This window comes from Larus michahellis, chromosome 3 (genome assembly GCF_964199755.1).
Source record: "Larus michahellis chromosome 3, bLarMic1.1, whole genome shotgun sequence".
NCBI classification, from domain to species: Eukaryota; Metazoa; Chordata; class Aves; order Charadriiformes; family Laridae; genus Larus; species Larus michahellis.
In genome coordinates this window covers 87683027-87696890 of record NC_133898.1, presented here as the reverse complement: position 1 = coordinate 87696890, position 13864 = coordinate 87683027, and the positions used below count along the sequence as shown (strand labels likewise).

General features: G+C 41.5%; 1 protein-coding gene across 8 annotated transcripts in view; it reads left to right on the top strand.

The window, feature by feature from the left end:
* KLHL32 (kelch like family member 32) overlaps positions 1–13864 on the top strand; it is a 139790-nt gene that overhangs the window by 120936 nt on the left and 4990 nt on the right. For 7 of the 8 annotated variants that reach the window (XM_074581078.1, XM_074581081.1, XM_074581079.1 and 4 more), the window contains 3 exons: positions 8470–8528; positions 10927–11119; positions 13164–13258. In XM_074581078.1, coding sequence (XP_074437179.1) covers positions 8470–8528; positions 10927–11119; positions 13164–13258 — 347 coding nt within the window. Of the gene's footprint in view, positions 1–8469; positions 8529–10926; positions 11120–13163; positions 13259–13864 lie in introns of those variants that run through there. The other variant, XR_012586281.1, reaches the window with a different exon arrangement.

Genomic DNA, 13864 nt, shown 5'->3' with positions numbered 1-13864 from the left:
GAAGAATTCAGTGCCTGTTGGCTTGTGTAGATCTGAGGCTTGAAGGCAGGTGTATGAACTGCTCCCACTTGCTCTTCAGGATATTGTAACAGGCCAAGATGACCTTCGTTAGAAATCGTGCATGGCTCTGACTGTCCATAACAAGTACACAGGACTGCCTGGATGTAATTGGGGCTTTATGGTGCAGATAGATGAAAGTATAGGCCTTGTAATCATGGACTAACATATCATTTGCAACTCAGTGTGGTGTACTTTTTATTTTACATGTGCGCATTGATGGGAGTTGAGGGCATTGTGTCATCAGTCTTTATAGTGACTTTTCTAGTATTAGTTACTTTGGAGTAAGATCGATGCTGTCTACAGAAGATTTCACTGAAAAATATCCACCTTTTAGTAAGAAGTGTGTCACGGAAGGTTATAAAGTTGTAATATTTTTCAAGGAAGTTAATGAGTAAATGGGGCCACTCCTTGAGGAAAATGTTCAGTGATTGCCATCTTCACTGTGGATACCCTCTGGGGATTTTAATACGGTCTGGTGAAAAGATGGTATATGAATGAAAAATTAAGTTAGCTACTTAGGCCTTCGCTGTGCTTCTCAAAGTACATCATTTAGGTTAGCAGAGCACCTTGCAGATGTATCTTTCTGCCCATGTGGATTAAGTGCTTTATGGGAACAGATTCCCAAGCATTGGCGGCGGAGGTAGCAGGTATCTATTTTTATACATATACAACTGAAAACATGAATAATGACTTTAAAAGTATGACAGAACACAGATAATCACCAGATTCTGGCAGGTGCTCCGGGTTGCTTTCTTCAGCAATGGGTAGTGAAGGAGTCTTATAATTTTTGTGCTGTGTGTTAATCCTGAAGTGTGCACGCAGTGGGCTTTGAGAGCCAGGTATGGTACAGAAACAGAACTTCTGCTTTTTGGTACCAGCTGGGCATGTTCAGAGCATTACCCTGTTTGTTTACTACCTTTCCTATTTCATCAGTGGAAAGAGATGTGCGTCTGTGATGGACAATTCAAATACATGGGTGCTACTACTGCTGTGTCTTGTCGGTCTCTGTTTATGAAAAACGTGGCTTTTTAGGAAATTGTGTTAAGCGTATTCATAAAAAAATCATTGAATAAGCACTAGAAATGTTCCTCAGAGTGTAGTCCTTGCTCCAGTACATGAAAAAATGTAGTCCTTGCTCCAGTACATGAAAAAATGTAGTCCTTGCTCCAGTACATGAAAAAAATTGATTTTTTTTCTAATTTTTTTTTTCCTGTAAAAAAAACAAGCCCAAGGAAGTATTTGATAGGGATTTTTAAGTCAAATGTGGGACTGGTTGAAGATTACTTTTAATCTTTGCAGATATGCTAAGAAAGGGAAAATTATGCTGAGGATTAGTTAATGTGCTTGGTTACGTAAGTGAAATGCATGCCTGCCTGTGTGTTTAAATACTATCTGCATTTATATAATGAAGCAGAGTGATATTCTGTTCAAGGATAGGCGTCTAATACAGCTGTAGAATCAGGGGAAGAGGTAATTGGAAGCCTATTAGATGAACTCTAAAACTGGGCAAAACGACAACAAATATTTTATCAGTTTTGTCCCAGTTATTTTTGAAAATGCTACCAACATAACTTCTGTTGTAACATCATAGGAAGGAGCAATGTTTTGGCAGTGGACTAAGGTAGACGGGACTTCTTGGCTGTATTTTGTATAGTTTTTGAAAAAATGCTTAGCAGTATTGAGTTGGTAGATTCTGACAGGTTGTTACGAATTACAAGAGCATTCTATGCAGTACTTCAGTAGGGTATTGGTCTGAATTATGTACTCACAGATTGAAAACTGAGTATTGTGTATTGACTAGAGTTATTTTATAAATAAAAGTAGATGGAGATGCAATAACTGTGGCTAGCGTTCTATTATTAATTAATTGCTTAGGGCTAGAATGTAGCTCTCACTGTACATGTATATTCAGGTGCAGGGGAATAGTACAGAGAGATGTTTTATTGTTCAAAAAATATCAGTAGTCACTGCTCAAAAAATCCACTGTTCATAATCAAATGTAAAGTGTTAGCATAAGAATAATCAGTAATGCAGAAGGGAACCTAATTTTGAAGTATGTGGCCTAAAATTAAGTAATTAAAAAATTAGTCTGGTTAGGGATGTTTCTGAGCTGTATCCCTGCAGCTTTTTCTTGGAAATACAGGTCATCAGCAAGAGCTCTCAAAGTCAGTCTGCTACTACCAGCTGGCAAGGTAACCATGAAAATGTGCCCAGGTTTTTAGTAAATGAATATATTAAATAGTGATAACGTCAGTTTCTAGCCCTTGTATTTGTGGAGAATCATCAAAATATGACCCGCACACAGACCAGTTACTTCCTTACTCTATAGCCAAAGCATCAGCGTCTCTGCTACAGCCCCTTGTCTTCTAAAGGCTTTGCTAATCAAAAGCTGACTAGACTTAAGGGGTTTCTATTATCATTATTATTATTAGGATTCATTGTCAGCTTTACTTTGCTGCTCCTTTGGGACAAATACAGGAAGGAATAAAAAATAATAGAGCATAAAATCATGGCAAAAGCAGCAGGGAAGGCAAGTGGGTTAAACAAAATGCTGTAAACACGTGCTGGTGGTAGGAGATGGGTGGCCAGTGTTTCAGGTGACAGAGGGACTCCTAAGCTGCCGCCACCCCTTTGGAGTTTTTAACCTTCCAGAAGGCTCAGCGGGAGCTTTCTGCACTCTGGAACTAGTCGGACCCTCTGGTCAGCACAAGTGGGCTCAGCTCTCGAGTTTTCTGAGCTTCATATCTTGTGGAATGTATTTTTATATTTGTGTTCTTATTTTTTCTTATCTTTTTATTTTTTTCGCAGCCCACATTTTATTTTATTTTCTTATTTTAAAAAGTAGATGAGAATTCATTAAAATAAGTTCTCCGTATTGACAGTACAGCATCGGGCAGATGGTTTTGAAATTTTATAGAAAGATGAATCTTACAGGCCCCAGTTAACATCTGACACCGTGACCCATTTCACAAATAAATTGCATGCCACATGCTTGAAAAGTGAAGTATTTGAGTGAAAGAGAAACAAAATGCACCAAACCTTTTGGAGTTCAACACTACTAACAATCCTTCCCTATAAAAGCAGGGAAATATTTTCCATAAGAGCGAGAACTTGAACTATGTTCATTTCCCTTCATCCTCCGTGGCATGCACATGCAAATCTGGAGACCTGCTTTTCTATACATGTTCACCTTCCTCCTCCCGTATAGGTGTAGTGTCCCTGGGGACAGAGAATGGCGGGAAACCTCTGCCAGGCAGTTCAGCTCTGGGCCATTCCTGCATCTGCAGCTGGGGATAACCAGGCTTCCTCTCTATCTCAAGTGCTCAAGAGATTAGCACATGAAAAGTCTTCTCTAAAGCAAAGTATTATGCTGTTGTTTCGCAGAGGTCCAAGTTGCCTGACCTTAAGTGTGTCAGCTAAAATCACATCTTGACACGCACGTGGAAACTCAACTTGACGGGGTAAACGCCATACAGTTTCATATTTAACAGCTTTTTCTTCAAGATTCAAAGTTCTTTTTTTATTATTATTCTTATTTTTTCCCTAATGGTGGAGGTTTTGACCAAGGAAATGATGGAGATCACATATCTTGGAGAATTATTCTGAGTTTGCAAGTGGTTTGAGGGGAAAAATATTACCTTACTATCAGTATGCTGTTTGTTGTGAGGAGAAGAAAATTTTTTCACAGTAAATGGCTATAAAATTGTTTTATGAAAAATAGATCTGGAATAAATAGGAATCTACAGCATCTAACCAAATCAAGTTTTGCAGTGCAGCTGGCACAGAAATTACTAGGAGCAGGAGCTTAACGAGTACATAAAAATTGCCTCAGTGACCCAGTCTTAGTCTGTATATGAAACAGTGTTTCTTTATTAGTAGTATATTTCAATAAAGATAATGGGCCTCACCTTTCAAGCAATGGGCGTTTCAGGTTTGGTGCCACTGATACTTAGATCGAATGTAAACATCGGGTTTTAATGATTTTTTTTTTTTAAAAAAACAAACCACAAACAAACTAGGGCTTGTGCCCCTCTTGTTTGCAGCTGGATTGCATCCGATGTGGAACAGTGTTAATTAGAGCTGCTGACGGTGTCTTCCAGGGAGCTTGTTAGGGGGGCAGAATATGCTCCTGCGCAGCTGTCCTCACCGCACCTGGGCTGGCTGAAGCAAAAGGCAGCGGGTTTGCATGTTGAGGAAGGATTATCTTGTGTTTAACACATGGACACGTAAGAGAGGAGAGATTTCTGTGTTAAAATAGCAGAGCACCTTGGGGCATGTGTCAGGAGTTTCTATATATTCCCTGGATTTGCTGGAAGGAATACACGTGGGAGCTCTTTGCCAACATGTAGTTTTACACATCTCCCAGCAAAGTCGGATTCGTGCGTGCAGCCTAGCACTTGGGGACTTCGGAGCAAATTGTGAGATTTTTCTGGGGGATTTGGATTGCATTAGATTTCTGAAGTCATATGGGGGTCTCACTAGGACACGTTATAAATGTGGATTAAAAATTTCCTATTGGGAAAATGATGTTGAATCTACTGCCTCCCACCCTTCTCTTTTTGGAGCTGTCTATAATGAAGATGCTTTTCAGTGCAGTTTGTGGATTGTTTCGCGGTCTGTAACAAACCCAAATTATTTCCCATGTGCAGGAAATATTTCCCACTGGACAAGGCCAGTCTTGGACTCCTCCAGGACCTCTCCACATAGAGGGACACTGTTGAATGATTTGGGAACTTACGGGTCTCGGAGGGCTTAAAAAGCAGAGTTTACAGCCTGCAAGGGAGTGAGCAACAGTGATTGCGGCAGTGTAAAAACATATTAAGTCCATGGGTTGGGTGCTGGGCATCCCCTGAGCGTGTTCTCACAGCTGTAAGAGCAAGGAGGACACAGGCTTGTCTTGAGAGTGCTCCTTGCCTCCTGGAAACTCTAGTCCTCAAAGCAAGCTGCTTGTGTCAAAGAGGTGCAATCATTTTATAAATTTAGTTTATATATCAGTTTACAAAACCCAGTGAGCACTGACCAAACTGTAATTTTTCTGTCATTTACCCAGCCAGACGTTTTTTTCCTTTTCCTTAACTGGTGGGGTACTACCATTAGCTGCTATTGCTTGACACCAAATTTAATAGCATGGTTTGTATTTTTAAATACTTCTTTTCAAGTGTAGTGACGATGCCTCCCTGCCTGTCCCCTCCTTTCCTCATAGAAAGGACTGAAGAGAAGTTTAAGAAATTATCTCAGAATTACCCTTTTTTTCTGAGAAAATACATATTATTTTTAGTACCATTTAAACTTTTTTTCCCCTTTTCCTTTTTTTTTTTTTTAAGAGACATATTGCCCTTCTTTTCCCCTTTCCCAGCTGCCTGGAGTATTTAAAAAAAAAAATAGTTCAAGAGGACATTGTAGACTTGTTAAATTTGAATTTTGGCAGAAAATTTTAAACTTTTGCTATAGCACTTCAAAGTTAGGAGGAACTTGAGTTTGAAAATTGATGCAGATATAAGATGGCATATTTAATGACAGATGTATCTATAGAAACCTGTTAAGATGCAGATTATCCCCCTGGGGAGGGGAGATCAAAACTGCCAATCTATAAAATATACTTGTTAGGGGAAGGCATGGAATCTATCTCTGCGAGCACTTTGATTGCAGGGGACAGTGTAGCAGCATGTGGCATCATAACCTAAGAGCAGACAAATCAGCTTGATGACTTTCAAAGCCAAGAATTCTGCTGGAGGCAAGGGTACTCCAGTCTAGAAGAAATTAAAACATATAGAGACTGTTATTAATTCCAGATCTATTTTTGTGTAGTCAAATCTGTATGCAAATCCTTAGCATCTCATTTTGGCAGATTAATCTAAAAGTGAAGAGCGGTATGTGAAGGGAATGTAATGATAAAACACCACAGATGAGCAATATTGCAGGGGAAAAATGTAAGCTGTGTACTTGATATGAGGGGCTCTTTGTGAAGAGAGGCAAATAATTTTGCTTATTTGATTATTTCTTTATTTTACAAGGAAGCAACCCCCTTCCTTCTCTTCTTCCTCCACGTCTTTTCCCCCAAATTAAGATGTCCTTTTTGAAGGGAGATACAAGACCCAGCGTTGTGTTTCCGACGCATCTCCTGTTAGTTTAACATTCTGGATGTAATCATCCAAATAACTATGATTTTTATTTTTCAAAATACTTATCTGACATCTCATTTTTAAACATTACGCTAGGAGTGAAAAGAACTATGTAAAAGAAAATCAAATTACAAAACAGATATTGGGGGAGATTGCTTTGTGCATGTGGTTGGCGGCCACTAGCAGTGTGAAGGCTGCACAACAGCGCAGAGACAAATAACAGATTGTAAGATTAGATACGGGAACAGTCATTGCTTTCCAATGCGTGTTCTTCTTGTGTCTGTACTTCACAGGTGCCGTGATGGGCAGCATGTGGCGTAGTGGGATGGAAGCAGTTTGGAAAGACTACATCTCACCTCGGCTGTCGTGTAGCCTGTAAGCGCCTCTGAGCTGGTAGCTTGTGCTACCAGCCCAGTATATGCTTTCAGAGATGTGCCCAAATAACACTGTTATTCCTCCCTGCTACTGCAGTTGAAGGCAAAATTCTTGAATAGATTTGTCTGTGGTTTCTGCTATCCATTGAGCAGATTCTTGGCCTCGCTCAAGTTATTTGGAGTGATCAGTGGGTACATCTATGTTAGCAAGTAGCTCAGCCCAGTAGAGCAGATCAGCAGATAAAACTTTGGTGCCGAGTTCTCTATGTACTGCTCCATGTACAGTTCACATTTTTTTTGCTTTGGACTGGATTTATTCTGGTCCTCTGGACCCAGTGTTCCCAGTACTCAGCTGGTACAAAGCCCTCTGAAAGACCAGTTATTATTTCACACCCTTATGCTCCATTAGGAACTGGAGCACAGCTGGTGCACATCTGGAGCCGAGCTTCTGGTTTAACTTGAACGCACACCAGTCCCACCCTGCAGCCTAAAATGACATGTGAGAGGTTGCTTCAAAATCACCGTATGGCTCTGAACCGAAATGCTGTGCTAGGTGCAGCTGGAGGCTGGCAAATGAGGATTCCCCAGCACAGAGCCATGGTAACATTGGTTGGAGATAAAAGAAAAAAAAACAGTGGCCTTTAGTAGGACCGGGCCATAGCTCAGCCAGCAGGAATGAAAGCAGCAGTGCCGCTGCTCTGTCTGAAACAGGGGATGCCCTCGCAAAAAGATAAGCATCAACAAATGTACTGACAGATGAAATTCCTTCCTCGTCGCTGTGGATTTTGTCCATCATTGGCACGTGCTGTTAAAACTGTAATATAAAAAGTTTTGTCTGTCAGTATGAGTTCTGCTGGTGTGTGGCCACTGGCATGCCCTGGTTATGTCTAGACCATCGGGTGGGATGAAAAGTGAGGTGCAGTTTGCGGTAGTTATTCCTGGTCCCATATTCCCGTGGGCCCAGGCTGGCAACAGAGCAGGAGGGGCCTGAGCCCTGTGGCAGTGCTGCTGTGACACCATGGCACCAGGAGGCTTGTGCTCACTCGAGAACATGTTTATGCAGGTGAGAGTACAGACTTGAGACCGAAGAATTTTCCCACCAGTTTCCTCAGTGAGATTTGCTGTTGAAAACCAATGGAGAACAGGATGATTAGGCATTAAAAGTATATTGTGTTGAGGTAAATAGTTGGTTTGTGGCACCTACTTGGGTCAGACTATTCCAGGCTTTTCTGAGGTGCTTTATACTTTGCTTTCCAAACATTATTGAAAGGTAACGTTTGCTAAGTGGTAGTGTTCTTTCTGGTCACTATGGAGGAACCTCCCAACAGAAGTCTACAACTAAAGCAGGAGGTGTTCTCTGTAATGCAGGCTAAATACAGAATTTCCTTCAAATATATAGGCGAGTGCAGTTGCGCAGGGTCGCGCTGTGCTTTCCCGCTGGCAGTGGTGTCCCACGTCACACTCCTGGTGAGGCAGAGCTCCTCTCCCACCTCTTCCCTCTCTCTGGTGCAAAGCCCGCCGCCTCCTCCTCTAACCCGTGTCACACACCGCACCCTCCTTGGAACGGGGACGGCTTTTATCTTCGCGTCTTGAGGACGGCTGAATGCACGATCATTTATAAACAGATCAATTTTTATCTCGTTTTTAGCCCATAGAATTATCTTTCCAAAGGAAGTTGGAAGTGTGTGGGGGGGTGTTCGTTGTTGCTGTTTTGTTTCTGGATGTTTGACAAAGGTGCTACTTATTACCTTGTAACCAGATTAAAAAGCGCAGTGGAATGTAAGCGTTAGGTGGTGGGTTGCAATGTAATGGTGTCAGCAAATGAACCCTAGAATTGGTTATTTTGCTGTACCTGATCTTGGTCCTGGTTTTGCTTATCTGAAAAATTGTAACCTGTATAAATTCTTTCATAGGAGGAGTAACAAACACTGCACAGTATCAAAACAGGCTCATGGTCTATGATCCTAAGCAGGTGGGTATCTGTGTCGTATGTGTTTTTTCTCATATGTTTTGCTCCAAACAGGTCACTTAGCAAATACGTACAATGATTTTGTAAGGCTAAAAATGCTGACCATTTGAATTAGTGGTGTTTTAAATTCATTTTGTACTGATGTATGAGTTTAACAGAATAATGGAGACTCTGACTTTTTATTATGTTTTTTTAAGCCTGTAGGCATTAGAAACATCTTAGATTAAATACAGAAATATGCTTTAAATCCCCTGTATTTATCAGTATTTATTTTGCTTGTTCGTTTTTTTGTAATCCAGCAGCCCTGGGCAACGTATACTCAAAGTCAGTGTCACAAAACTGCTCCTTATCACTGGCATTTCTGCTTTGAATTGCATATACGGGCTTTTTTGTTTTCTGCATACTTTCAGAACTATACTACCTGGCCGTGACTTATTCCTCTGACTGCAAGGGTGCCTATCATTTCATTACCCAGGTACCTAAAATATCTTTTAGGGATTATTTCATACATTATGTATGTGTTTTGATTAGGTTAGCATGGCTCGGTAACCATTTCAGAGGGTTAGGGCATGGTTATGCCCTCTTGCTTGTATTAGGAATTAAAAGTCCTAAGCTTGCAATCAGAGTTGCATAGCCTGATTTACACCCGCGTGGAAGAGTATTGACTTTTCTGATTGTAGGATAGGGGCTTTGATTGCTGTATTTGGAACCAAATTGTACCAGGAGATACTTCTATGTGGTTCCCACTGACTTTTTAAAGCGTAGCGCATACGGGTCCTGAAGCAGAAAACAAGCAATGACACACCTGCCTCTTTCTTTTTGAGGTGCACTTTTATGCATCGATTGTACAGATGCTGATTCTGTCCTAAATCCAAGTATTAATTATAGGCAGCAACCTTATTTTGCTTACGAGGGGGACACTCTTAGTCAGATACTGTGTACCTTTCGCTTTGATTCTTCACTTGCTGTTGTGAAAGTTGCACCCCAAAATCCCAGTGGCAGGGCCTGCTGTGCCTGGCGCGTGAAGAGTTACAGAGGAAGTGTGCGCTCGCATTCTTCAAATGAGGTCCGCTTCGTGTTTGTACACACAAGCTCTTTTTAAAAATTCTGCTGGCATATTGTTTACGGTGGGTACTGGAAACCATCACATCTGCTTGCATCTCGCACAGAATCTCAATAACTCCATCATTCAGCACCAGCGCTTGCTTCTGCGCGAGGCCTTTGTGGCGAGTCGATAATGCCTGCCATCTGCCACAGAGCACACAGCTACCTGCCAACAAGCCGGCTGGGGTGACCTCTGCTTCCCCACCACTGATTAGTATTCACACGCCGGCTTATTAGAAATGACCCCACCAGGCCCCTCTGTTTCTTTGCCTTTGCAGTGCTTTGCGGCTCACCTGGCAGGCACTGCAGTGGAGGAAGCTAAAGATATAATCAGGGGATGCAGGCAGGCTTTGCAAAGCAGATGGTGTCTATAGGCTGGTGTTAAGAGACTGGACTACTAATGCAAACATTAATGCCTAATATTCAACTATTACGCATTGAAATGTATAGCTATATATTGTGGAGGTTAAAAGGCAGTAGTGGTAGAGGCTCTCGAGTAACCGCGAGCGGCAGCACATGTAACACAAAGAATTTCCTCACGGATTTTAACTTCCTCCACTTAAATAAATTAATCTCATCCATTGCCAGGTTGTTTGATTTGGTAAGCGTAGCAGGAGCAATTGGTTTTTTAGGTTTAAAGTACTCTGCTTTAATCCCTCTTCTTCCCTGCCCTCTTCCCCCTCCCCTGAACAGGTAGAATTCTTGAATATTATTAACCAGGAAATAAAATACGCAAAAGGAGGTTACTTTTGTAAGTGCCCACAACTAAAGGGTTAGCATTAAACCAAATACGTGAATCATTTGAGAACATTCTTTAGGAAATTATTTTTCCCTGTTGTTTCATTCCCCAAGGATAAGATCAAATAAGCTTCCAAATATAACGAAAGGTAGAAGAATCTCTCTTCTCTCGTAACAGAGCTAGGTGGTACAGATCATTTTAGTGCTGTGTACAAAGGAGACATCTAATAGTCTTGCTTAAGGAGGATTTGCTACTGAATTCTTAAAAAGAAAAAAAGCTTTGAAACCTGATGAGCTAAACAGAAAAAATACAGAGCAAGGAATACTATTAAATTAATGCATTTAAATGTGAGAACTGTAAACCGAGTGTTGGAAGTCCAGTATGTCTAGTCAGTGTTATAACCAACATGCCTGTTTAACATATGAACAACACAAGAACATACACCTGTGATTTCTGGCCAAGAGTAAGGAGAACACCACTAACGCCATACTATTACTGTACTACTAATATAGGTACGTCTTTGAGCGGTGCCGAGACAAGTTCTCTTTTCCTTTCCAGAATAAGTGGTTAAGCCGTAGCCCGATGTTGCAGAGGAGAGTGTACCACTCCATGGCTGCTGTCCAAAGGAAACTTTACGTGTTAGGTGGGAATGATCTGGACTACAACAACGATCGGATCCTGGTTCGGCACATAGACTCCTACAGCATAGATGCTGACCAGTGGACACGTTGCAACTTCAACATGTTGACAGGTGAGTATTGTACATGAAAAGAGAAAACTTGCTACTGTTAGAATAAAACATCAATTCTTTCCCCTTTAGATGCCTTTATTATGTGGAACTCCACGACTTCGTGTCAGTTCCCTCTGATTAGGGGCCAGTGTTGGCCAGCAAGACACTTTTGATTACTGTTCTGGAATTCAGTGTTCTACAAAACATTTGTCTTAGGACATTGTAAGATAAATTTTTAAGAAGGTGCACATAAATGTAATTTAATTAAGCAAACAAAAATTCTTTGTTGTAGTATTATCAGTACTTATTTTTGATTCTCCAGAAGCTTGCCTGCTCTGATAGATTTAGCTCCCTGTTTGAGTGCTCAACAGGCAGATCCATCTCTACCATGATATTGTTTTGTTTGTGTTGTATTGTTTCCTGGTGGCATTATAGAGCATTGAATACCATTAACCATGACTTATTTCTAAGCAATATCTTCTTAATAAATTACCTGAAAGGAGGTGTCTTTGTTGGAATTCTGTCAAATCAGGAATGACTTGAGTATCTCGTTTTGTGATGTATCTGTAAAGTTCCTCTTGACCATCGTTAGGAGGAACTGTTACAGTAGCAACTTGAAAGCATGCAACTCACTGTCCCTGCCACCCAGTCCACCACACTTCACTGCCACTTGATACAATTCCCAGATGTACTACCTCCACAAATCCCTGGGAGAGACAGGCATGTCACACATTCTCAGAGTAGCACCACTAGCAGCTTTGCAGAAGAGGATGCATTTCAAGGACAGCATTAATGTTGGGGCCATTCTCTTGGGCAGCAGACTTGGAGGTCAATTAGTAACGGTACTGGCTGCCAAAACGTTTCAGCGCAGACTGCTATAGGAGTCTTAGAACTAAGCCTGCCTCACTTTTCATCCTCTTCCATTTGGCATTGCATTGATTTCTAAGATCTACCACTGAAAAGGATACAAAGGATGTAGGAGCTCAGGATAGCTAGAAACACCAAGTCAGAGAAGTGAACGTCTGACAAATAAGACAGTCACCTTATGTCATGTTCCTCCTTGTAGGTTTAAAAGCTGCTCTAGTGACAATTTTGTTCTTTAAGATCTTGCATTGGGTTTCTTAATCTCTGGGATCTGGAGAAGGGTAGCTTGGTTTCTGAGTCAGGTCATCAGAGTACTTCATGGACTTGGGGAGAGAGGCAGGATTAAAAAGGAGTTACATGTTGTCAAACAGAAGTAGTTTTTCATATCCCTTTTGCTTTCCATTTAATTATTTTATTTTATCTGGAGGAATTGACACCCTTTGAGAAGGACACCATCTGATTTGCAACTGCAGAAGCGCTGGCACTGCAGGTACCCTTGTTCTGGAGCTGACCCCATACCACTAAATGCTGTGAGATAGTAACCTCTCCTCAGATATGACCTGGTGGGTTGTTTCCACAGCCTGCACCTTGAGAAACCATCTAAGCTTTTCTTTGTGTTGTCTCTGCAACTGCTGGGAAATGTGCCTGTTGCACTGCACATTTTTTTTTTTTTTTAAGGCTGTATTTTGTCCTTCAAAACTTCCAAACTTGCTCAGGAGACTGTTGCTGCGGGAATGAGCTTGCGCAGCAGGTTCTGGAATGTTCGCCGTACTTGTACCTGGAGGAACGGGGGGGTTAACTGCTGTGGGCAGAACGTGAGGGGCGTTCAGGTCTCTCGACCTACATATCTATCTGGATGTGCATGTGTGATAGTACCTGAGGGGCAGGTGGGGAGCCTGCCTGTCACCTATGAAATACACACGTACAAAAACCTGTGCCATTGAGGAGACAGCAGATGGTCCCCCGCACAGCCTCTGTTTATTGCTTATCCGGGGAATCTCTCCGCAGAGCACCGTATGGGGCTCCCGCGGAGAGCAAAGAACAGCCCTCACACTTCAGCTTCACTGTTGCACCTTGTGAATTCTGAAACAGTCAAGTTACTGCCAAGTGCGTTTGTATCATATTACAGAACTCCAACATTTGGTGCTAAAAGGGTTAATTAAACACTGAAAGTGGTTTCCATTTCCTTTTTTTGCTTTAGGTCAAAATGAGTCTGGAGTCGCCGTCCACAATGGTAGAATATATTTAGTTGGCGGCTATTCGATTTGGACAAATGAGCCTTTGGCATGTATCCAGGTGAGTGATTCAGGTTTCTTTTAAAGTCTTTTCCAATAATTTTGCAAGGATACGTCTTGCACAGAGGTTATTGAAAAAGGAAAACGCATGTGAAGTGGAGAGATTAAGGATGTTTCTGATGCAGCCACTGAACCTGCATAAACACAGGGAGGAAATACTGTGGATATTAAAAATATTTCCAGATGAACCATTAGATCCCGTTATTCTAAGATATTCTAATAAAACAGCATTGAGGAGTCTCTCCTTTGGCAAGGCTTGAGTAAAATACTGAGTGTATTTTCTCGGGTTACACAATCAAGTTCGAAAATAAAAGAATTGCAGAGATGGATGATGGGGCACGGGCTAACAATTTTTCAGCCCTTCTTGTTATTTTTTTTTTTTTTTCCTCCTTTCCAAGTTGTCTTTCTGAAGAGCAGCCAGAGTTAACGAGTTGTTCTTTGACAAAGTTCAGTCAGCCTGCAACCTGCCCTAGCGCTTACTGCTTCAAAGCTTGAATGGAAGTTTTTTGATCCCTGCTGTAGGCAATAGGTTGTCCAACAAACTCTTCTGCTCTCTCATCTTGTATAAGAGCAGCTTGCCTGCAGATCCACGGCTTTCAGATATTCC